The 23,810-nt window shown below is 37.4% G+C and overlaps 2 protein-coding genes and 1 long non-coding RNA gene across 4 annotated transcripts in view; 2 read left to right on the forward strand and 1 right to left on the reverse strand.

Moving 5' to 3' along the window:
- Window positions 1-53: 53 nt before the first annotated feature.
- LOC114137495 (uncharacterized) lies at window positions 54-7,640 on the reverse strand. Of its 2 annotated transcripts, XR_003594001.1 has the most exons (4): window positions 7,509-7,640; window positions 5,895-6,206; window positions 2,086-2,183; window positions 54-1,705 (listed from the first exon to the last, which is right to left on the reverse strand). It is a non-coding gene; the product is annotated as an uncharacterized LOC114137495 (long non-coding RNA). The 2 variants fall into 2 exon arrangements; XR_003594000.1 differs by having other exon boundaries at window positions 54-2,183.
- A 1,486-nt stretch (window positions 7,641-9,126) lies between these two features.
- Window positions 9,127-21,694, forward strand: tbxtb (T-box transcription factor Tb). Its single transcript, XM_028006110.1, has 12 exons — window positions 9,127-9,361; window positions 9,442-9,706; window positions 12,058-12,192; window positions 12,431-12,492; window positions 12,575-12,636; window positions 12,725-12,901; window positions 13,978-14,110; window positions 15,718-17,005; window positions 18,002-18,093; window positions 18,762-18,788; window positions 18,952-19,109; window positions 19,808-21,694. Exons 1-8 carry the CDS (start codon window positions 9,156-9,158, stop codon window positions 15,986-15,988), a joined length of 1,311 nt encoding a protein of 436 aa, XP_027861911.1. The 5' UTR covers window positions 9,127-9,155; the 3' UTR covers window positions 15,989-17,005; window positions 18,002-18,093; window positions 18,762-18,788; window positions 18,952-19,109; window positions 19,808-21,694.
- Window positions 21,695-21,794: 100 nt separating this feature from the next.
- Window positions 21,795-23,810, forward strand: part of pde10a (phosphodiesterase 10A) — an 87,912-nt gene continuing 85,896 nt past the window's right edge. Inside the window, exon 1 of the mRNA XM_028006088.1 lies at window positions 21,795-22,108. Coding sequence (XP_027861889.1) covers window positions 22,033-22,108 — 76 coding nt within the window. The 5' untranslated portion in view covers window positions 21,795-22,032. The remainder of the gene's footprint in view (window positions 22,109-23,810) is intronic.

Consider the following 23,810-nt stretch of genomic DNA (forward strand, 5'->3'; position numbering starts at 1 on the left):
AAGATACACGACCTAAGACCTGCTCTCTCCTCACAAAGGTAACATGTAGCAAACACAAAGACACGACTAATACAGTTAAATCCTTAAATTGTCAAGTTTAATTTTAGGCTGTTGGTTGCTCACTGTGACATTGAGAAAATTGATTTGTTCTTACATAATTCAGTCACTTTAGATTTTTTGTTTCTTTTAGCAATGCAGTTACATCTCAGTGATACATTGTTACACTCTGTCAGAAATGAAATAATGGTCCCTTGTCCCACAAACATCTTTTGAATTTATCTTAAAGATGCAGAAAACACAGTAAACTTATAGAAGGACAATTACTCAGAGACTCTTGGACCAAATGCAGATTAAGTTCAGTTTGTAGCTGCGTGTTCTCCATCTGTGCCCACATTTTAGTCCATTTAAGTAAACTTTGGGGACACCATATGGTGGAAATGTAACTTAACGTTATTGGATTGGGGATTTGTGGTCGCTCTTTGACGGAATGAACACAAGGGGGCAGCAGAGATTCTTCTCCGTAGCCATGTAGTTGGACTCTCACTGTTTTCATAACAGGATGAAGCTGACAAATTAACTACACACCATGGCTTTTATGACATACACCTTTGGAAAATATGAAAGAGGAATATTTTATGTAATTTTTTTTATTTGCAAGGTGACTAACGTAATCACTGGACTAAAGAGAAACTGAGAAAAACTGTATGAAACTGTAAAAAGACATTTTTTTAAATAAGAAACAACTAGTTAGACTAATGTCAGTATAATTTGTTTCATGGAAATAAAATTACATTTGATGTTTTCACATATTTAGTGTTAAATAAAGAAAGAATATGGATAACTCTGAGCATCTTCCTAATGAGACTTGTAGGAAAACCGGTGTCTTCAGTCAGAGGCTTCTTCAAAGTCACTGTAAAACAGAGAGCTACAGGAGATTCTACCTGCCAACACCCATCACCATCTACAACAACTCTGAAGAATCTTAAATATTTTGAGTTACAACAACATTTAATCTCCCTTTGGGATTAATCAAGTATTTTCGAATTGACAAAGGGATGTAAATTGTAAAATTGCTGTTACAATTAGATCAAATAAATGATCACCAAGCTAAATGATACCAGTCAAGGTTTGTTTATTTAGTTCAAGAGGAACAGCTTATGAAGATGTAATAAACAGCTGGAGGGCCATTTATTTTTAAGAGACAGTATCATTTAGGTTCTTCATGGATGTGAATTTCAGTCCCTGTTGTGTCTACTTTCTCTTCCCTGAGAATTGACTTTGATTTTGACCGTCCCGTCTCACTTCTGTCTGGGTGTGAAGACAGCAATACGCTCCGGGGGTCTTCCATGAGAGAGATCCTGTCTTATCTTCCCCTCCTGTAAAAGTCAAGCTTCATAAGGAGGATGTAATTGTCTTCTCTAATGACTTGCACTTGGAGGGGGTGGAGCAGAGGACAAAGGGGGCACAATAAAGGATTTTAGGGGCCCTCCTGTAGGAATACTTTGCTTCAAATTGCTGAGCAAATGAAACTGCCCGTTGTTTCCTCAGCCTGGGTCGGCGCTCTGCCAGACGGAGGTGAGGCAGGACCAAAGAGGACCCAGTCCAGAACACCTGCTGGGGCCTAATTGGCCCCTGCTGCAGTAAATGGCTTCCTGTGGCTGCGTGTTTACTTCTCATTTGTTCTGTGGGCTCTGTTTCCCAGCCCCTGAAACAAGAGAAGGTCGCTTTAAAAGCTTGATTCCCACAACGTTCTGTCTTTGTCCTTCTCCGACTGTCTCTCAGATAAAAGATTTCTGAAAGCTGCAGCTCTGTAGCTCATAACTTAACCACAATGGGCACACTGGGGCAGTTTGACACAGGAGGGAAAACATTTAATGTGTTCAGCCTAATAATGTGAATTTTCACTTATGAAGTTAGGCAAAATAGATAAACAGATGTTACAACTCACTGAAAGTTGATTTCTGTTGGTGGCCATACAGACTTTTCCACCCAACCAACATCTACCATCGTCTTCCCAATTCACCTCCACCCAGTTGCTTTTCGTACACAGAAATTTTTTAAAATTCAAGCGAATCCTATTCATACCTTCCTCCAATCTCACTTTCCTGCTCATTCTGGGAAAGATCGAAGATGTTCCCATTCAACCAAGAACAGCACCTGAGTCTCCTTCCAATGGGACTCACCTGGAAAAATCCCCGAAGGATTCACCTGATCACATATTTATTTGTATGGGATTTAATGTTATTATTGTTGTATAACTGTTGCTTTCTCAATTGAAAAATAAGTTTTAAATCGTAATGGGACTTTCCTGGTTAAATAAAGGTAATATAAAATAAAAAAATAAAAAAAGATAGTGAGCCAAATCAAGGAAACCAATAGAAAATCTGTTAGGAAAGGGACTAAAATTTGTACTCAAGTAAGAGTAACATTACATCAACATATTTTTACTCCAGCAAAAGTAAAAAGCATCCATCCAAAAAAATGGATGGATAAGATTGCAGGTAAGATTTATAAAGTATTTTGTATAAAAGGCTTCTCAAGCTCTGAGAAACTCAAAACATCAATCATGTGACATTTGAACATCATTCAAAGTAAAAAAAATATTTGTAAATTATGGTATTTTCAAGATCAAAACTAAAATAATTCATATAAATAATTACAAACTAGCAAAATCAGGCAAAAGAAACATTTTTATTTTCAAAATAAAACTAAAAAAAAAACTGCAGGTGTCTGGTGTCTATGTCTGGTGATTTGTTCTTCGTTATGTGAGTTGAGTAAATATAAATTTTACTCAAATAAGAGTAAACAGCACAGCATAGTAAAAATACTACTCAAAGTACATTTCTTCTCCTAAAAAGTTACTCAAGTAAATGTAACCGACTAAATGGATATGTTTACGATACAGGGACATTTCATCCAGAAGTCTTGGTTTCATTATTTATGGAAACTTGCCCATGCCCAGAGCATCACACTTCCTCCTCCATGCTAGATTGCAGAAATTATGTTCTCTGAAATATTGTGCTGTTGTTCACCAAATGTAGGTAAATTAAGATGAGGGTTAGGATTAAATAAGTGTTCGCTTCTTCTTACTCCTTTTCAAACAGAAAAGTAGTGGAAAACATATTATTTTGTTCTTTGTTATGCATGCACATACTTTCTCTGTCCTACTGATTGCTTGTTTTCTTGTTTTTAAAAACCTGTTTGAAATAAATTAAATCAAATCAAATGTAGAGTTATAAGACACACACCTGCCAACAAGTTCCACTTCTGTTCGTCTTGACCACAGATATTTTTCCAGACCTTTTGGGAATAATTTAAATGTTTTTTGCAAACCTGAGTCAGGACTACATTTTGAAAAGTGCCATCACTAAAATCATCAATACACATCTTGATTCTGTTGTTCTGGCTGTAATAAGGTGTAATCATAACAATGTACACAGTGGAGTTATGGATTATATGTAATCATTATTCCTTTACAAACAATAATTTTCAGAGGCATGATTCCCTTACATTTTCATTTTTTACTTCTATTTTGTTTTCGCTCTCAATACGCCTTGATGTTATCTCTTCATACGTTGTGAATTTGTATGAGTAAACTTCTCCTTTTGTTTTTATAACATAAACTTTTCAGTGTAAAATCTGTATGAGCTATGAACCTACATGTCAAATTTAAAGCAAGAAAGGAAATGTAAAAAAAAAAACAGAAGAGCTGATCTGGCAACTTCTCGGTGTGAAATCCCATTGACCCCACAAACAAACATGAGGAGACGGCCGCCCCTCCTGCCTCTACCGTCCGGCTGTACCATAAGCACATTCCCCACATCCATGAGAAATACTGAAAATAAAAGCAATTAGAGATGAAGTCAAATGGAGAGTTTGCAAATCTCCTGGTTGGGTTTTTAAATAACAAGCCAATTCATCCCACCTACCCGGGTTTTATTTGCTCAATATTAGCTGGGATGATTTATGGGACACTTGGTGCAGTAATTTGCTATCTTCGTGGCCATCTGGTCATAGTCATTTTAATGTGTTGAATTTCACAGCTGTGCTTTACAGGTCTGCAAAATGAGATTAGACTAGAGCACACCATGTCTATTCACACAAACTTCAACGAGAGGAAGATTTAAGCTAGCTACTTAAGCTAGCTAGCTATATTTGAAGGCAGTTTTTCCCATACCAGTCTACAATTTAAGGCTAAGTGTTAGCATTAGCATTGAACATGTGGATACACATGCCATCCTGTTTCTCCACCTGTGTTGTCTGCAGCTGATGGGGTTTGAACAGGTCTGCTGCAGCTGTCTGGTGAGCAAACGCGGCCTCGCTACAGAGTCCTCCCTGAAAGCAAGTTTGCACCCAGCAGACAAAGTGTGTTGTCACCCGAGTGTGCTGTGTTGTCGGGTAAGAGCTGAAGAGGACTATGGCTGCTCTTGAGAAGTAGCACACTGTTAAGAATATCTTAACAACACAACAAATCGTGTTGGCAGGTGACACACATCACAGAAATCAAGTTAGCCAGGTTGCTGTAAACTGGGAAAGGCTCAACCCCCAAACTAAATGTAAACACAGAAATATTTCAATCTTGTGTTTAATAAGAGACGTGCTTTATGTCACTTGCTAATTACAAGTAATGCAGTGCTGTGAAAAAGTGCTTGCCCACTCGCAGATTTATTCTGTTAAACTTTTTTGTCACACTTAAATGTTAAAGATCATCAAAGAAAATTGCAATGTCAGACAAAGATAACATGAGTAAATACAAATACAGAGTTTTCAAACCAACTTAGCACTAAGTAAGCAAACTTATGATCTGTCTGATGATGAGCTAAAATATCTAAAAGAGCAACACCTGCTGCCTCAATTTAATGAAATTCAAGAACATATGAGAATCAAACACATTCACATTTCAGTCTGGAAAGGGTTACAAATACACTTCTAAGTCTTTGTAACTCAAGTTAACTGTTGTGAGTCATTATCCACACAGGAAGAAAATATGTTAAAGTAACTCCAAGAGGGACAATCAACAATTTATCTAGGAGATTACAAGAACCCAAACCAGCGTCTAAAGCCTTGCAGACCATATGCATCTTAGTTAAGGTCAGTGTTCACGGTTTTGCAAATTAAGATACAGACTGAGCAACAATTGCGTCCATGGGAGCGTTTCAAACTGAAAGCTGTGTTGACCAACACAAACAAAAAGGCCCATCTCAGATTTTTCCAAAAACACATCTCTAGGATCCATAAGGCTTTTGGAAAAACATTCTGTGGATTGACTAGACAAAAGTAGGACTTTTTGGAAGGTGTTTGTTCCATTACGTCATAAAACAACATTTAAGAAAAAAAAATCATACCAACAATCCAACATGGTGGTGTGGTGGTGCGTCAGTTCCAGACCTCAATAAATAAATAAATTGATAAAAAATAAGGTTTTGAAGTAGCATAGTCACAGCCCAGACTTATATATACAATTGCTATGACCTTTCTCTCCAGTGTGGCTGAAAGGACTAACTTTTAGAAAATATACATTATTTTGTGGTTGTTGTAGGTTTTATCTTTTCCTCTATCTCTTTTAGCCTCCTTTAACTGCTTACACACACACACGCTGCAGCTTACGTGTCTGCCGGCAGTCATACATAAACAGACTGAAACTGACTGGGCTACCCTTTAGGGACAGTACAGATTGCAGAGAAGAATAAAAAGCTAAACTCGCGCCACAATCTTTGCCTCACTTGGTTACATCCATAAGGTGAGCTAAGTGTGGCCCCAGCGATGTACGGTGAATGTAACTCTGTATCTGTTCCATTTGTATGACATGTATGGCTTGTAACATTTGATCATTTTTCGGCATTAAAGCCTGCTTTTTATATAAGCAAATCTAATTATTTTTCAACATAATTTACACTCAGGGGTTCTGGTCGGCTCCTGAAACTGGTAAACGGACCTGGTGGAGCACAGAGAAAAAAATGAATAAACTCCAACATGATAAAGTTGATGTGATTTTTGTGTAGATAAAGAAACCTTTTATGCATTTATTTTGCTTGATCCAAAACATTTACTGAATAGAAAGATCATTTTAGAAAAGGCATAAGAGACTGGGTTATGTTTCTGATCTGAGATACATGGGCAAGCTAGTGGAGTCTTTTCTTCTCTCTCTTCTCTCACTTCTGTGTGAAGATGGACCAAAGGCAAACAGGGAAGAGCTGGAAGGAGTGCTGGAGAAGACAAACACGTTGGTCAAAGCCAGCAGGCATGCAGGCATATTACTTACCCCAGGTGTGTACTAAAAACTGTTGGACAATTCAGTCACTCTGCTCCCTTTATCAGAGTCATCCAGGGTTGAGCTCCAGGTATGGGTGTTTGAGTTTTTCTTTATTCAATCATTCAATCCTGTGTAAGTTTAAATAAAATGTTTCAGAGATCCAGTGTTTTCTAGTCTTTGTAACTCTTAAATATTTTACTTTTTTCCTTTCCTTAGCAGCCACAGAGGTTTTACAGGAAACATCAATAAACAAACAGCATCATGAAGACCAGTTAAAACAGCTGATGAGAACTTCAAGCTGTTATAAAACAGTATTCCAAACTTTCCTTATGTCATGCACAGCAAAAACACAAAGTTGTACTAAATATTTTTGGTCTAGTTTCTTGTGCAATTATCTTAGTACACTTGAAATAAGGCAAAACTAACTAAAAAATAGGAGTTGATAATTCCTTAATATTGATAAACATTTTTCTTCTAACTTGAAAATGTCTTGTTGAAATAATCTGTCACTTTTTTAACATCAATATTAAGGAATTATTTACTTAAAACAGCGTTCTCTATATTGCTCAAAAGCTACTTGTGAGTTAGTTTCATCTTATTTCAAGTGTATAAAGATATTTGCACTAGAAACTAGACAAAAACGTTTAGTAAAACTTTATGATTTTGCCTCGTTTCAGTCACTTTATGTTCAAAGCTGGTGTAGCCATAACCCAAAGACTTGAAGCTAATTAATGAAATAGTTTATTCTACAAAGCATTGTTAAGGGCTGAATAAAAATAAAAAATAATAAAAATCCATACTACTTTTTTAGTTAACACTTTACTTATTTTCTTCCTGAACAGTCATAAAATCCTAATAAAAGCACTCTCGGTTTCGGCTGACGCTGTAGAAATAGATCAATAATGTTCGTTTATGATGCTGCAAACATGTGAGGGCTGGCTCATGGTGGGGGTGTTGGGTGATGGTGTTGAAGGAAAAGACTCAGGTGCCGACTGAGACACCAGCACTGTTGAAATGGCACTGGTTATGACACCCTTGATTTTTACACTGTGGTTTCCTCACCTTCTACACAAAGGGGTCTCTTTTCTGATGACACAACGATTAATGGATTAGGAAATGATAAATAATCGTAATATCTGCCACCCACAGATAAAAGCCCTCACATTTACAACTTTACAACCCCGGGAGAGCAAGAATCCTGATTTGCAAGTGAGTTGTGTGTGTAGTAGAGAAGAAAATACCAGAGGACTCTTACATCCAGCTTGGAGAATCAGGGAGATTCTTGAGAAGAGCAGGATACTTGAGACAAATGCACAATAACTTTAAACGTAGGATTACTTTTCCAGAGACTGGCTGCATACTAGCCAGAAACATAATTGAAAAAATGCCCCAAAAACGTCTGAGTCTAACCTGAGTGGTATTTGTTTTTCTATGCCTGCTGTGAACTCCAGTCCAGGCAGTTGGACAGAGAGACAGACAGACTCGCTCTGCTGACAGGACGAACAGGACGTCCAAGGTTTGGTTAGTAACATAAACCAGCCACAACACAACAGCTCAGAGCTCTATGGAGGCTGCCATGCAGCCGTTACATTAATGTCTGCTTTTAATGTTTGTTTTCTGGTTTTTCTCTGCAGGTCGCCACGGTAACACAGTTGTTATTTATGAGGGTGACACTGCAGTGTTACTCAGAAGTAAATTATGTCATATGTTTTATTGTTGTCAGTGGAAGGATTCCCCCCCCCCCTCTTTCGGTGATTTAAAACAAGTCATTGACACTTGGACTAAACAGTCGTGTCCCTACGCTCAAAAAATAGTGCACTGTTGACATATTTGTACCTTCGCGTTACAACTACAAACTGCTATGTGATTTGTTGGTATTTTGCACAAAGTAACACATCATTTTGGGTTGAAAAGAGATGTCTGCCACAGTTGTAGTTAGTTCTGGACTTTGACTGGGCTATTCCGTAAAATGATCACGCTTTAATCTTAACCATTGTTGCATTAGTTGTATGCTTGGGGTTGCGCTCATGCTAAAAGAGGAACTGCTGCCCTATTCATTTTATTTTATTTCAGTGTTTCAAATTAAATTATTTGGTATATGACATAAAATCTCATTAAAATTTAGAGTTTGTAGTTATAATGTGACAAAATATGAAAAACTTTATACAGACACGAAAAGATTCATATTTTTGCAAGGCACTAATTGTCTCAAATCACCAATAATCACATTTTTACACGTGCAGGACTGTCCCAGTTACGCTTAAACAAAAATGGATGCCCCATTTTGTTAGATTAGCTATTTTAGTTATTGGTTATAGTGAGTATTTTCAGTTACTGTGCTCTTTGGTGTATTTTGAAAGTTTAATCTAATCTAATAATTTACATTTTTCACTAGAGAAATTGTATATTTTTGGAAATCACTGATTTTACAACAAAAAATTTAAAACGAGAGCATTCTTAGAACTCCAATGAATCTACTGCACTTAGGAACTATTTTTAATACTAACTAAAAACTGAGGAAGTAATGAATAAAAGTGGGCTAACTTCGGGCCTTGTGCGGCTGAAGACTGGCCCTGGTCAGCCCTGCAGTGGCCTGGCTACTGCAGGTGTGGCTTTGATCTAAGTGTCAATATTTACAGGTCGACGTAATAAAGCTTCATTCAAATCGCTGCCATCCTGTGGGTCTTGAATAATATGGTTGCTCTCAGCCAATCAGCAACAAGCCCGCAAAGATCAAAGGGGAGACGAGCCAACCACCTCTGCTCCAAACAGCCGTCCAGCCATGGAGCCGCTCATCCGACTATATATTCAGAAACTCATCCTGGGAAACAAAACAGCTTAGGTCTTTAAATATTTCCACATAAAGTCGCAGCTATTGTCAAACCTGGAGCTGTTTGACCTAATGGCGACTGGAGCTGGTGAGTGTCCCAGCAAGGCCGCTCAGTACCGGGTGGACCACCTCCTCAGTGCGGTGGAGAGTGAGCTGCAGGCCGGCAGCGAGAAGGGAGACCCCACCGAGAGGGACCTGAAAGTGTCCCTGGATGAACGGGAGCTGTGGCAAAAATTTAAGGACCTCACAAACGAGATGATAGTTACAAAGAACGGCAGGTGAGCCTCAGATAGATAGATAGATAGATGGATGATATATCGATCAATTCTACTGGTATTTATGTCGGTTTTCCTTTAAGGCGCATGTTCCCGGTTCTGAAAGCCAACGTCTCTGGACTGGACCCAAACGCCATGTATTCCTTCTTGCTGGACTTTGTGTCGGCGGACAACCACAGGTGGAAGTACGTGAACGGGGAATGGGTGCCGGGAGGTAAACCCGAGCCCCAGACCCCCAGCTGCGTGTACATCCACCCAGACTCTCCAAACTTCGGGGCTCACTGGATGAAGGCTCCGGTCTCCTTCAGCAAAGTCAAACTCACCAACAAGCTCAACGGCGGAGGTCAGGTAAACGTGGAGCTGAAGCAAGCTGTTGCAATTTATCAGTTAAATTGATCTATCCATTTGCATATAATGGATTTATTTGAGCATTTTTAACCTTTCTTTTTCTTTATTTTTTGAATTAAGGAGACTTTTTTGTTTCTTTGATTCGCACGATGCATTTTTGATTACTACAATTTGATTTCTATTCTTGGCGTGTTTTCAAAATGTCCTGTTATATTGATTTCCACTCGTGATGGGTTTTTTTTTTCATGCAGGGAAAGGGCAAAAACACGTTGTTCACGACTTTTTAAAGTTTTTGCTCAAATTTTATTTATTTATTTATTTTTTTAAATCACAGAATAAATCTTGACAATTTTGACTTGCTGGGATCGGATCCCAACAGATTTCAAATTTTGAACTTTTTGTGAAAAAAGAAAAAAAATATAAAAAGAGAAGGACTTGAAATGTTAAAACTTGACTTGATAGACACATTTTTTTAAATGTTCAAAATATTTGTTATGTAAGGTAAATAGTGGAAATAAAAAATAAAAAGAAACTGAAAAGAAGATATAAACATACACGCAAATTTTTAGTGGGAAACATTTTTTGTGAAATGTTCTTGGATGAAACAATTTATTTACATTTTACTTTGCACATAAAACAACATCTAATTAGAATCCAATCTGAAAAAAATAATTGTTTTCTAAAGAAAGCTAAAACAAATATATTGCTGTCTAAAATTGTCATTTTTTGTGTTAAAAAACTTAAAAAGTCCATTATATGTTATGCCTGGTGAAAACTGACGTTTATAATGTCATTAATTAAAAATAGAAAAAAGTAGTATGAAAAACGTTTCTATGGTTATCTGGTGGATAAAGTTGAATAAACCCCACCGTATTTTTAAAATGTAATTTATTAAATTCTGACTAATATTCATGTACTGTTAATCAGAACAATTTAAATAATAATTTAATATAACAATAATATAATAACAACTTTTTGTATTTTATAAATAAGATCCTGCACAATTAAGAGTTAATAAGCAACAATGCAATTCTGAATTAATCAATCCAGAATTAGATTTTTATTTCTAACCTTCAAACTCAAATCAATGCCCCTGACCAATAAGGACGCAGTTTCACAGCTGCGGTCTTTAGTGCAGTTCTAGTCTTAATTAAATATATATCATAATTGTGAATTTAAAAGAGGAGAAGGCAGGTTTCATTGATTTGCTACAATTATTTTTCTGTTTATTTATTAATTTGTTTATTTTTGTTTCTTCCATTAAATCACCTGTACTCTTTTTTACTTTAAAAAGAGGCTTACTCTTTACAGTAATATTACATTACTGAAATATTAATAAAGCTGCTCACTTCTATCAAAGCCTAACAAGGTGGCAGTAAAAGCTTTTCCTTCACAGTTTCTGCCAGGATGTTTTTATTCTACCTCAGGGCTACCTTAAGAAGCTTGGTTTCTTAGGAAGTTTGACCTTAGCATTAACAGGGTTCCTAAGCTAGCTAAAGCTGAATAAAAACTTAAATTATCTCAGCAAAGCATACATTTTGTCACAACAACTCTTGATGCAGCTCGTAGTTTTACAAAGCCCAGCTTGCCATCAGGTTTGACACAGACACTTCTCAAATCAGTCTTATTAACATTTGTAACTTTCACTAAGCTTGCTTGCTAGCAGGTTTGGTGTTAACATTAATGCTGTCGCTAAAGCATTAATGTTTAGTTAAAACTAGTTAGAAAGCAGAAAACAATCATGTGTCCTTGCTGAACTGAGCTCAGTTTGACTAAAGTGTTAGCAAGAAAGTTTCAGTTTAGCATTAGCGCTGTTGCTGTACTGGGTACAAACTTAAGTTCTTGTTTCAACACAAAAAATTTCTAAACCACAAAATTTGAAAATAGATTTTGAGTTTTGCTCATCTCTGCTTGGTAACGAGTTTAACCTTAGCAGCAGCTTAGCTTAACTGTAGCATTAGCACTGCGGCTAAGTTTGGCAATAGTGGGTACAAATTAAAAAATTTTGCCTCAAGTCAGAAATCTTCTTATGAGTTTTATGATCATTCTTACATTTTTTTATTACATTAATTTGTACACAATACAATGTATGTAAGCAGCCCAATCATCTTATGATGGTTTGGTAGGAAATTTAAGAAATTAAAACAGTTTTAACATTATATTTACAAGTTGATATGCTAGATTTAAAGTTTACCAAGTATAATATTTGTCCTTAAAATTCACTTCTTTAGTGTACTCTCTCTTTTCCATTTTAAAATGCAAGAATACAAGAATACAAGAAAATGAAATACAAGAATAAATTATGATTTAATCAAAAGTAATTTCTATTGTCTTTGTTCACTTTTCTTAAGATTATGTTAAATTCTTTGCACAAATACGAGCCACGTATCCACATCGTTAGGGTTGGAGGCCCACGCAGGATGATCACCAGCCACTCCTTCCCAGAGACGCAGTTCATCGCAGTAACAGCATATCAAAATGAAGAGGTTTGTGTAAATACACGTTTTGGTTTAATCCCATATTTTTGAAGCAGTTTCTTGTATCTTGTTTTATGCCTTTCTGTTTTTCCGTGGTGCCCTCCAGGCCACAGTGCCCTGGGCGGTCATCCATATCTCATATAACAAAAACTGTCACTGGAAGAAATCAGATCATGCTAGCAGTGTTTGCACAAAACACACTTTTAGTCTGTGCTTGTAAAGAGCTTCATATGCACTTGAATTTCAGATAACAGCTCTAAAAATAAAGTACAACCCTTTTGCCAAGGCCTTTCTAGATGCAAAGGAAAGGTAAGAATGAGACTAACCTTAAATTTTTACCTGAATATTGATGTAAAGGCAAAATATGGAAACTATTCCCTCTTTTCTGCAGGAATGATCACAAAGACATGAGGGAAGAAGCTAATGATAATCCCCAGTCTGGTTACTCCCAGTGTAATCTTTTCTTAAATAACATTATTTAACTTATATTTTCAGTTTTTTGTAGTGCTGATAATATGCATTCTCTTCTCTGTGGAGCCAGTGGGTAGCTGGTTTATTCACGGCACGGGAACCCTCTGCCCCCCCACCAGTCCACACAGCCAGTTTGGGAGTCCCATCGCCCTGTCGCCCTCCCACGGCTGTGAGCGTTACTCCAGCCTGAGGAGCCACCGCTCTGCGCCCTACAGCAGCCCATACGCCCATCGGTCCAACTCCCCCAGTGAGTCCCTCCTGCATCCAGATGTACTTAACAAGAAACTTTAACAAAATGTTTCTCAGCTAAGAAATTGTCTGCACTCCTCCTAGCTTTGTGTGTTTGAAACTGCAGAGCTGTAAAGTGTGTGTCTCCAGGTTATTGTACTTAACTAAAACTAACAAAATAACAAAAAACTGAAATTGAGAAAACATTTTTGTTAACTGAAATGAATACAAAATGTAATCAATAAGGAAAAACGGTAACTATCTTGAACTGGTGTTTATAAAACTAAGACATACAGAAATTATAGATAAAATATCTTTTGTTTTCATGTTTATGAATCTACTTATTAGCCTTTCAAACTGATTCCCCCCCCTCACTCAAACAAGCAGTTTACTTCAGCTGTGGGGAAATTACGGCACACCGGACTCGTCCTTGCGGCGTTTACGTTAGTCTACAAAATGGCAACTGCAAAAGTTGGGAGAAAACGCCAGAGTCAGTTGTTGTTGTTCAGCAATAATTGAATATATTTTTTGAAAATTGTGTTATTACCCAATCAATATACACCATCCATCCATCCATCCATCCATCCATCCATCCATCCATCCATCCATCCATCCATCCATCCATTTTCTGTACACCTTTGTCCCTTAGAGGGGTTGGGAGTGGTGCTGGTGCCTATCTCCAGCTAACGTTCCAGGCAAGAGGCAATCAATATACACATGATCACAATATGATACTTTGACCTTTTTGAATTCTGCACCTAAAAATTACCCAAAGCATAAAAACACTAAAACTACTGTTTTTTTTTTAGTTTTTTAACTAATAAAAACAAAACAGTATTTAACTAGTAAAAACTAGTAAACACGCTCTAAGAACTATTTTAAACCAATTGAATTAGACAAACACAAAGTCTCAATGAAATATATCTAAACTATAGTGAAAAACCCAAAACTATTACAACTCTGCTTCAGAGAAGGCCTAACCAAGAATTAGCAGTAACTGTCCTGATATTTGTAATATACAGAAAATATTCTTGTTTTATTTTCTGGAACATGAAGCTGAAACCAGTAAAACCGTGGGGTTTTTTTCTATTGCAGCCGGATATTCAGATAACTCATCATCCTGCTTGTCGATGCTCCCCAGTCACGATAACTGGTCCAGTCTGCAGATGCCGACCCACTCCAGCATGATGCCCATGACCCACAACTCTACCTGTGCAGCCAACTCAAGGTCTGGCTTCCCATCTTTATTTCCTTATTTATACTTTGAAACATAAACCAGATAAGTCAGAGGCGAAAAGGGAAATGAACAAAAAGAAAGATATATGCAACGATGGTTACAAATGCCATAAGTGATAATATTTATGTACAAGCGGTGCAGCTTTAGTTAAAACTACAAAATAAAACATGAAGCCTAAAAATATTTCTAAACTTTTTATTTTTTTTTCTTGAACCAACAAACTTCAGTGCAATATTATCATGATGCCATATTACAACCATAAACTTTAATGTATTTTTTGATAGAAAAATACATTTATAAAATATGTAACAATATGTTTAGATTACACAACTACAAATAACATTATCCTGTTACTAATGGATGTTTCACGAAGCTCAGTCAAGTTTAAGTCCAGAATGCGTTCACACTGCAGCCTGAAATGACCCAATTCGGATCTTTTGTCAAATTGGACTTTTTTTGCCGTGGTCGTTCACACTTCCAAATATATGCAACTTGTATGTGTTCTCCGGTGCGAATGGGCAAACGACCTGAAAGTGTCCCGCATGCGCAGTAGAGGGCGCAGTAACGTCAGCGTTCTCAGTGTCTTGGATGCTAACGGTGAAGCATAGCTTACGATTTTGAAGCTGTTGTCCGACCGGAGCTAGCATATTAGCAACTTAATCCTCATTATATTCCGTCATGGTTGTTGTTTTTCTTCCCGCTTGCGAGTATCAGGACGAAGAATAGAGACATTTGTCGAGTATCAGGTCGGACGAATGCGACCTGGACGTTAGGTCACATTTGAATCGGATACTATCGGATACCCAGGTGGCCTGAGTCGCATTCGAAAAGAATCCGACTTGTGTTGTTCAGACTGTCATGACAAGATCTAAAATTCACCAGACAAAGACATATACCTGCAATTTTTAATAAAGTTTTATAAGTTTTTTATTGAATGAAACAAACTGTGAATTTTTTTTCTTTTGCCTGATTTTGTTAATTGAATTATTTTCATTATAGTCTTTAAAGTACCAACATTTCCACATAGCTTTATATTTTTTGATGTCAGATGATGTATTTTTAAATACTAAATGATGTTTTGATCAGTTACTCAATACTTGAGTTGCCAAACGTTTTTAGTCTTACTTAAATAATATCTTGGATGGTTAAATTTGACTTGAGTAAAACTGTGTTGAAATGGTGCTATTATTTTTGAGTACTCACTTCAGCTCAAAACAATGTAACACATGGTGCAGCAACAACAGCAGGCACAACAGTTTGACTATGAATGGCAAGTAAAAGAATTGTCTTTTCGCCCCTAATGCGCATCATTTCTGGACTTAAACAATAATATGAAATGTGCAATATTATTAGAGATGAGGTAACAGACTTATAAATCAATATTGTTTTCCAACAACTTCTTTTCATTCAAAACGTTTGTTTGTGTCAACAAAATTGTAAATAAATGAAATAACCAAACAAATAACTATAGCAACAAAAAGAGATCTGGAGCATAAGATTTGATAATATATCAGAGTGAGAGAAAAAACTGATTTTATCAGCTGTATTGAGATGTTTCATCTGATGCTGAAGCTGCTGCTGCGTGTTTGTGTCTCCAGTCAGTACACCAGCCTGTGGTCTGTGAGTAACTCCCCTCTGACTCCAGTGTCCCAGAACGGGGGGTTAAGCAGCTGCCTCAGCTCCCAGTTTCTCCGAGGGTCGTCCAGTCACTATCCCAGTCTGCCTCACTCCGCCACAGCGCCCCCCTCTGTCTCTCCCATGTATGACAGCAGCTCTGCTACCGAGGTACAGGACCCTGTCCAGTATGAAGCTTCACCCCACGGCCGGCTGCCCTCAGCTTGGACCCCCGTCACGCCTCCATCCCTTTGATTGGAGGGTCATTGAGGATTGATTGAGACCTTCTCTTGAGTAACCTCTTGTTACTTTAAGAAGGAATAAACTTTTTTAAACAAATTGTGTGGAGTATTTCAAGGTGTTATAAGAAGAACCAGCGGAGGCTTGAATCAGCCTCTAAACAAATCTCAGTTTATTACTAAAGAATAAAATGCTTTTTTTAAATTAGTTGATCTGTTTGATCTGCTTATATTAAGCATAACTGCACAAAATTTAGAGCAGGAAATCATAAAGCTCAAATAATATGAATTAGGAATTAAGAATGTTTATACTGTAAATGGGAAATCATTTTAAGCTCTGTAAATAAATGTTTTCTTTGTTTTGTTTTGCTTTGTTTTTTGTTGCCTTTTGAGAAGATGTGATTTAATAATAGAACACACTTCTTTTGTTTGTTGTTTTTCTTTCTTCTCCCCTTTACATCAAAATAGATTTGTGTTTAAGATGACTAAAATGTTGTTCTGGCTTTCTAATATTTGGATCTGTGGGTCCATAATAGGAAGTATTCAGATTAAATTTAATGCAATTTGTTTGTAAATGAATCCCAACCAGTTTTACGTTCCTCTTTATCCCCACAAATCAAGCCTCCGGTTGCATTAATATGTACATTTGGGTGTTTATATTATTATTATTTCTAATAACAGGTCTTCAGGTACTCTATAGCTTTACATATTAACTTTATAGATGCAGTATGTAGTTTTCATAAAGTTTTTTTTTTTTTTAATATTTGTAAAATGATGACAGGACATACAATGACAGGAGCTTCATATTTTATCACTGATTTGATAAAATATAAAATCTGCCTTCAGAAATTGCACACCGCTAGGTCCTAGGCAACCAATCAGAGCCAGGGGGCGGGTCTTATGCACAGCTTGGCCAATCCCCCTTGAGCTCTGCTACGCTACAGCTGATTCGCCACATCATTAGCCTGCTGTAAATGCTAATGCTAGCTAGCATGGCGACCGATGACGACGGATAAACAGTGTTTCTGACATGGTAAGTTGTTTCTCCGCCTTTAGCTGACTGAGAAGCTTGGATAGAAGACAAATGAATAACAACAATCAACTTCTGTATTTGCTCAGAAAAACAATAACTCACTTTTGGTTAACAAGCTAGAAAACAAATTGATGTTTAACGTCTGCCATCGGTTCCCAGACGAAACATTTCAGAAAAATATAAGAAGTAATTGTTTTACAATTATTGGCACCCTTATCAAATCATTCGAAATACAAATAACTTGAATATTTTATAAATCACACAGTACTTTATTAAGTTAAAAGGCCATGACTTCCATGGCTGCACAAAATACTGTATATAACACGGGTAAGAAATGGCTGGAGGTGGATTGTTTTTTTGTTGTTTTTTGGTTTTTTTCCACTATGCGAAGGGAAAAAGACTAGACAAAAAGAGCACACATTTGAAGCAATATGATTGTCAACAGCATAAAACTAAAATGCATCACTTAGCAATAGACTAATAGCAGATAAGGTTTATAGTATTTTGTTCATTAAGTGGAGATCCTGCAGTAAAACAGCAATGAAGCTAAAAAATGTTTATCATTTTATTTAGGGATTTCCTAAATAAATAGCAAATAGGCACACAAGTCTTGGAAAAATATATAAAGAAGTAAAAACAAAAGACACCAAAATGCTTAAATTCACCATGCATAAATTTCTAACAGACAGTGTGGCGACATAAATCATTATATGTGTAATTTGAATGTTTATTACCCTCTTATCTGAACAAACAAAATGCTCTACAGTCTGTCTGGCCTGAATGTAATTGCTCACTGTTCTTTCCTGCTACAGCTTTTAACCACCAGCCAGTCATTCAGAGAGCAAGAGGGTATTTTAATAACAATGTTGGGGGAAAAAAAAACAAGTGTTGATCGAAATCCTGAAAAGACATGATTGATGTTTTCACTGTTCATATTTTTCTAAGTTTTATGATGCAAAACTCTTTTAATGATTCCTTTTTTTTTTTTAACTGCAGAATGAAATCTCACTGATTTGATTTGCCCTCACAACATCTGATGTTGGTCAAGATGTCCCACTGGAAAATTGGGGAAATATTTCTCAAAACATGTGAGTAGAGCATTAAGTATGAGCATAATTATTGTGTCAAGAACTCTATGAATGAGAAAGAATAGTTATAATCAAACAAAACAGGTTGGCCAAACAACATGTTTAGTGTCACAGATGCTTTTTAGTTGAATTTGTAGCAAAGTTTCTGTCTAAAGAGCAATCGGAAACAAAGTGGTATTCTGCTTTGTTTGTGTTTGTTCTTTACATGACCTTAGAGCAGGAAATCTTGACTCTGTGTGGTATGAACACTTTACTTACTGGAGGAAAACATTTCTGCACACCACGGGTGGTCGTTGGTGTTGAATTTGTTATCCGGCTCTCAGCTTAGGACTCAGGGTCATATCTGTGTTTTTTAAATATCCTACATCATCTCACCATCTCCAGTTTATACATTCATGCAAAAACTGTCACTGGAGAGAGGAAATTTAAGCTTTGATTTGGCTTAAAGTGGAAAATTAAATTTGTTTTAAGTGATGCATATTTACTCCAAAAAAGGTTAGGGTTGACCTCAAGAATTACTGCAATTTTTTTGTAGACTTGAGTTCATTCTGAGTGACTGTAAGGAGATACTGACAACTCATAACAAAAAATCAAGCTATCCTCTTTACTTTTACCAATTTCAACTGAGTCATGACAATTTACAGGACCGACGTATCTGCTGTTTTTAGATTTTGGTGCCGGACACATCTTCAGAGGTAAGGTGGAGTTCATGCCTGATGGCTGTTCTGACACCAAAACAACAGACGGTCATAATGTTATGCCTGATCAGAATATGCCACCTTTAAGATTTCATTAAATCCTGTTTATTTCTGTCCTTGCTTTCCTTCTTCAGATAACATTTTGTCCCTCTGTCAACAGATAAAACTCGCTGATGTCTGCAGCGGGTTTACTGTCTGAGGAAAAGCACAAATGTGCTGCGACTGAAAGCTTGACAAAGCATGAAAAGCAGCTTTATGTCTGAAGTGCTCCAAGGCTGTCCGAGAGGCACAGGAACCCATTCAGCCCGGGGGATCAAGGTCAGCGATGGGACATTATGACATCCTCCCCCGCATTCAGGCAGTCACCAGAGAGCACAGAGCATAAATCCCATCACCCACATTATTCACTGGAGTCTTTATAGACTCCACTCTGTTCCAGTAACATTGGTTACTCTTGGTGGACATTAATAGTACCTGGTTGGGCCCTCTTGTGTTAAGTTGTTGTGGTATACATTGAACAAACTGCATCAAATATTTTGGTTAATATAGACAAGATTGCTTCACAAAAATGATGCAGATTTTTTTTTGGCTGAACGTCTAAGACAAAAATCTGCAAAAGCACAAAATATTACCAAGTATTAGTTCAAATATCTTAGTACACTTTAAATAAGGTGAAACTAACTTACAAGAAACTTTTTAGCAAGACATAGGAACTTATTTTAAGTAAATAATTTCTTAACAGTAATAAAAAAAAAATCAATGTTAAGGAACATTGATTTTGTTCCTTTGGTAGATTATTTCATTTATAACATGGGGAAATGTCTTTTTATAAGTTAAATAATCTGCCAATGGAACAAGCAGTTCTTCATCAATATTAAGAAATTATTGAGTTAAAACAAGCTCTTATATTTTACTCATAAGTTACTTGCAAATTGGTTTTCTCTTATTTCATGTATACTAAGATATTTGCACGAGAAACTAGGTCAAAATTACTTAATTATTTTGTGTGTTTGCAGGGTTCACCACATCCCATTGGATTGAGGCATCATCTGAAGCTATCAATCAAGAAGTTAATGCTTCAGAGCAACTGAATTTTCCAAATGACTCTATGAATACTGCCAAATTAATTACACGCTGCCCATCACAAAGCACTGATATATCACTCATATAGAAAAGTGTTCTGTCAGGAGGAATGGGCCAAAATTCCAGCAAACGTCTATGTGAATCTGGTGGAAGCAAAATATACAGTTTAGAAAACTATCATCAATAACACAAGTAAAATATACCTAAAATAAAATCTCTCTCATTATTTCGACATACTGTGTTTTTGTGCAGTGTGTGCAAATATCTGGTTTCAGTGGTGGAGCGAGACTAAGTGAATAACGTATGACGCTCCTGATTACTTTTTACTCTCATCCTATTACCATGTTGTCTTGGTGCGTTATTGAAAATGATTATTTCAGTAGGTTCTTTCTGAAAGTATGGCCCTTGCTTTTATAGCCAAAGGAAACATTATCATCATTAGATTGAGGAAATAACTCGACCTTTCTGTTGGAGCCAATTATGTATCTCGTGTCTTTTTCCTGTATTCAAAGTGAGGAGGGAAAATAGAGAGATTCATCAGAAAAAATCTATAAAAGCTAGGAAGGCAGGGTATTTCACTAAGCCTAATAATCCCATTATGATCCCAACGAGAAAAAAAAGCTCTCAGTCAAAGCACGGCACATTGACGCAAGCATTTCTTGACGTCAGCAGCTGCAGTGAATGAGGGATGGAGGAGGGTAGAGTTAGAGGGGGGGGGGACAGAAAGGCGTGTTTACCTTCCCTTCAGAAAATACCAGCGTCAAATGCATGAATGCAACTGCAAGAAAGCAACGAAAAACATTCACCCTGACGTTCAAACGTGCACATTTTAGAGAAACAGTGTAGGTGCTGCAGCTTCGGATATCTAAACCAGCTGTAGTAAATGGAAAAACGATCCTCTGACCTGGGGGTGCTCATAAATAAATCAGCAGAAGAGAGAATGAAAGAGAGGCTTCAGGCACCCATCTGTGTCCCCCTGACAGCAAATTTAACGTGTCTAAGAAATAATCTGAGGAGATATGTAGAGTTTTACTCTAAAAAGGGGGATTTTTTTCTTCAAAATAGATTAGAGAGATGAGTAGAGCGAAAGGGAAGGAAAACTGACATCAGGGCAATTTGTAAGAGCCAGACTGGTGGCGTCACTGGCTCTTTTCTGGAGTCTTGCTGCATTTATTCAAAGCTTATTCTCAAGTTGCAATGTGGCTCAAGTGAAAACAAACCTGTTCGTTCAAGGACTTGCGCTCACAACACAATGCTGCCTGTTTGTTCCCTTTTATGTTACTCTGACACTCGGATCAGGCTTGTTCAGGGAGTCACAGACGAACCGGCTCTTTTCTGTTCTTTCCCCACTTTGACAAACGTTGCGTATTTACCTGCTGCTCATCTGGGACGAGGTGAAAAACTCCTCATTGGTGTACGCTAAGAAGGAAGACTGCAACCAGATAATCTACGTTTACACTGGCCTTTTTTCTTACTGAAAAATGCCCAAGAGTTCCCGTGCGTCATTCCCGATTAGACTTGGAGTCTGACGTTGCCAGCGCAGCATTCAAGAAGAAAATACCTCACAGAAATGTTAAAGTCCAACATCTTTTTTTAGTCACATCCGGAGTGACGGAAGTCTTTTTTTCTTTTCTCTCTCTCTTTTTTTTTTTTTTTTTTTTTTTTTTTTTTTTAATATACGCGGATCAACAAGTTGCCGTCAGTGCGTAATTTCCATCTGACCAGAGTCCAAGCATAATCCGAGAGCGACACACGTGATCCACAAAATCTCTTCGGTTGCAAATTTTCCCCATCTCATCTGACTAGAAGAAGACGAAGGGGGGGAAAATAAGCCGTGGACAATCCTGTGAAATCATCTTGTCCGATTATTAGTGAATAGCTGCAAGAGCTGATCGGCTCCATGCCTTACCGAGTCTCCAGATGCCCGCTTGGCCGGTGCTCGGCAACTTTGCGCGCCGAAAGAGGCTCACAGCAGAGACGGGATCTGAATGAATGCGGCTGAAATTTCCTCGCATCTCTTGTCTCGCTTCCCCAAGACTGTTAAATGTGTTTTATAGCCCGCCGGTTGAACGTATCTCGCGCTATTAGCAGCTGTACGGGTAGATAAACACAAGACTCGGCGGCGCATCGGTCCATCACTGGAACAGGGGAGCGGCAGATGTCGAAGAAACGGAAAGGTCCTGATGACCAGGGCATCCAGGAATCCCCCCCGGCACGGAGCAGCGAGCAGCAAGGTAAGAGAGACGGCTGTTTAAAAGTTAAACTGTTCGGAGAGCGCATGTGTATGAATGGCTTGCATTTCTTAACACCTGAGCGAGTTGGAGCCGAATATTACAGACCATCACAAAGTACCACGTGATTGTGAAGTGGAATAAAAATGACACATGATTTTCCAAAAGGTTTTTTTGCAAATAAATCTGAAAAGTGTGGCATGCATTGCTTTTCATCCCCCTTCTAGCTCTGATACATGCTAATTGCCTTCAGAAGGATGTAGTTGAACCGCCTACCGCGAGTCTATATAAAAATAAAAACATTTATCATCTTTGATTGTTTATTTGAATTCAACACACAATCTGTGCCATTTAATGTGGTATGTTTTAGATCATCAGCCATTTAGATTGTGTGGTGGTTTCAGGTGAATTTGTGACAATAAAAGGGTTCATACATCGTTATCAAGATAATTACTGAACAAATACCGTCATGACTAGAAAGGAACGTAGCAGATAGGTTTATGGAGAAGTTTCATAATTAAATTTCATTCTGAGTACCGTATCATCCCCAAGGATCAGTCCATGGCACAGAGGAGTAACTGATTCACAGAGATAAATAAAAACAAGCCATTACATGAGCAGCAGCCACACGCAAACATGTGGGAGAAGGTTTTCTGGTCAGAAAAGACAAAAATGTAACTTTTTGGTCTTCAAGAATGAGGGAAAAAAGCAAACACTCTATTTCTGCCTGAACACACCATCGACATGGGGAAACATGGTGCTGGCAGAATTATGCTTTGGGGTTGATTTTCTTCAATAGGAAGAGGAGAGTTTGTCAGAGCTGATGTTTAGATGCATGGAGATAAATCAGGGCAAATGTTAATCTACACAAAGGTTTACCACCCTAAAGAAACAACAGCCCAAATTCTTTAAGACAGGAGTTACCATCCCTGATCTATATCTGAACATATTCATGACATTTCTGGTTGTTGTGTGATAAATTGTGAAAAGAAAAATTGAGAAATTAAAACGGAAAAAAAGTAACAGAGGTTGCCAACTTGACATTTTATGGATGTAGATGAATAAAACCCATAAAGGATGTAGTCATTTCATCAATTGACAGATAACCCAACACTAATCACGTTGATTCAGTAACCCAGTGTCTCCAAAATATCTTATATATACCCATGCAGTCGGAGTGTGTTCATGACAGGAGCTACAGATACGTTGAAGTGGTACCAGGATCTTTATTTCTGGAAAAATAAATTTTGATGCAGAGGATTACATTTTTTAATATCCTCTTAGTCGCCTGTGGGGTCACAATTGTGAGACAACAGATTTAGATTTTAGCTACAGAATAAAGCAGAAATCCTCAGTGTGTCAGCAGAGTTAAAGAGGAAGATGGAGGTCGGCTCAGTTTGCTCTTCATTCTGTTAGAGAAAAATATGTTGAAGTGGAAAACTGGTTTTAAATTGGAGATGGAGTTTGTCTTTACTCAGTTTTGAAGGTGGGATTCACATTGCGAGCCATCTAATGGAGTTACATTTGGACTCTTGATGAATATTTTTGGTGGTTTGATTAAAATAAACCACCAACAGTCAATAATATGTGAGGTTGTTTCAAACCAAATATGGTATTTTCTTCTTTGGATCGTTTTTCTACTGCATTTATTTTGCTTTACAGCAGATGTAGGAACTGAAAACTATACTGGAAAAACACTAAATCT

This window comes from Xiphophorus couchianus, chromosome 22 (assembly GCF_001444195.1).
Source record: "Xiphophorus couchianus chromosome 22, X_couchianus-1.0, whole genome shotgun sequence".
Lineage (NCBI taxonomy): Eukaryota > Metazoa > Chordata > Actinopteri > Cyprinodontiformes > Poeciliidae > Xiphophorus > Xiphophorus couchianus.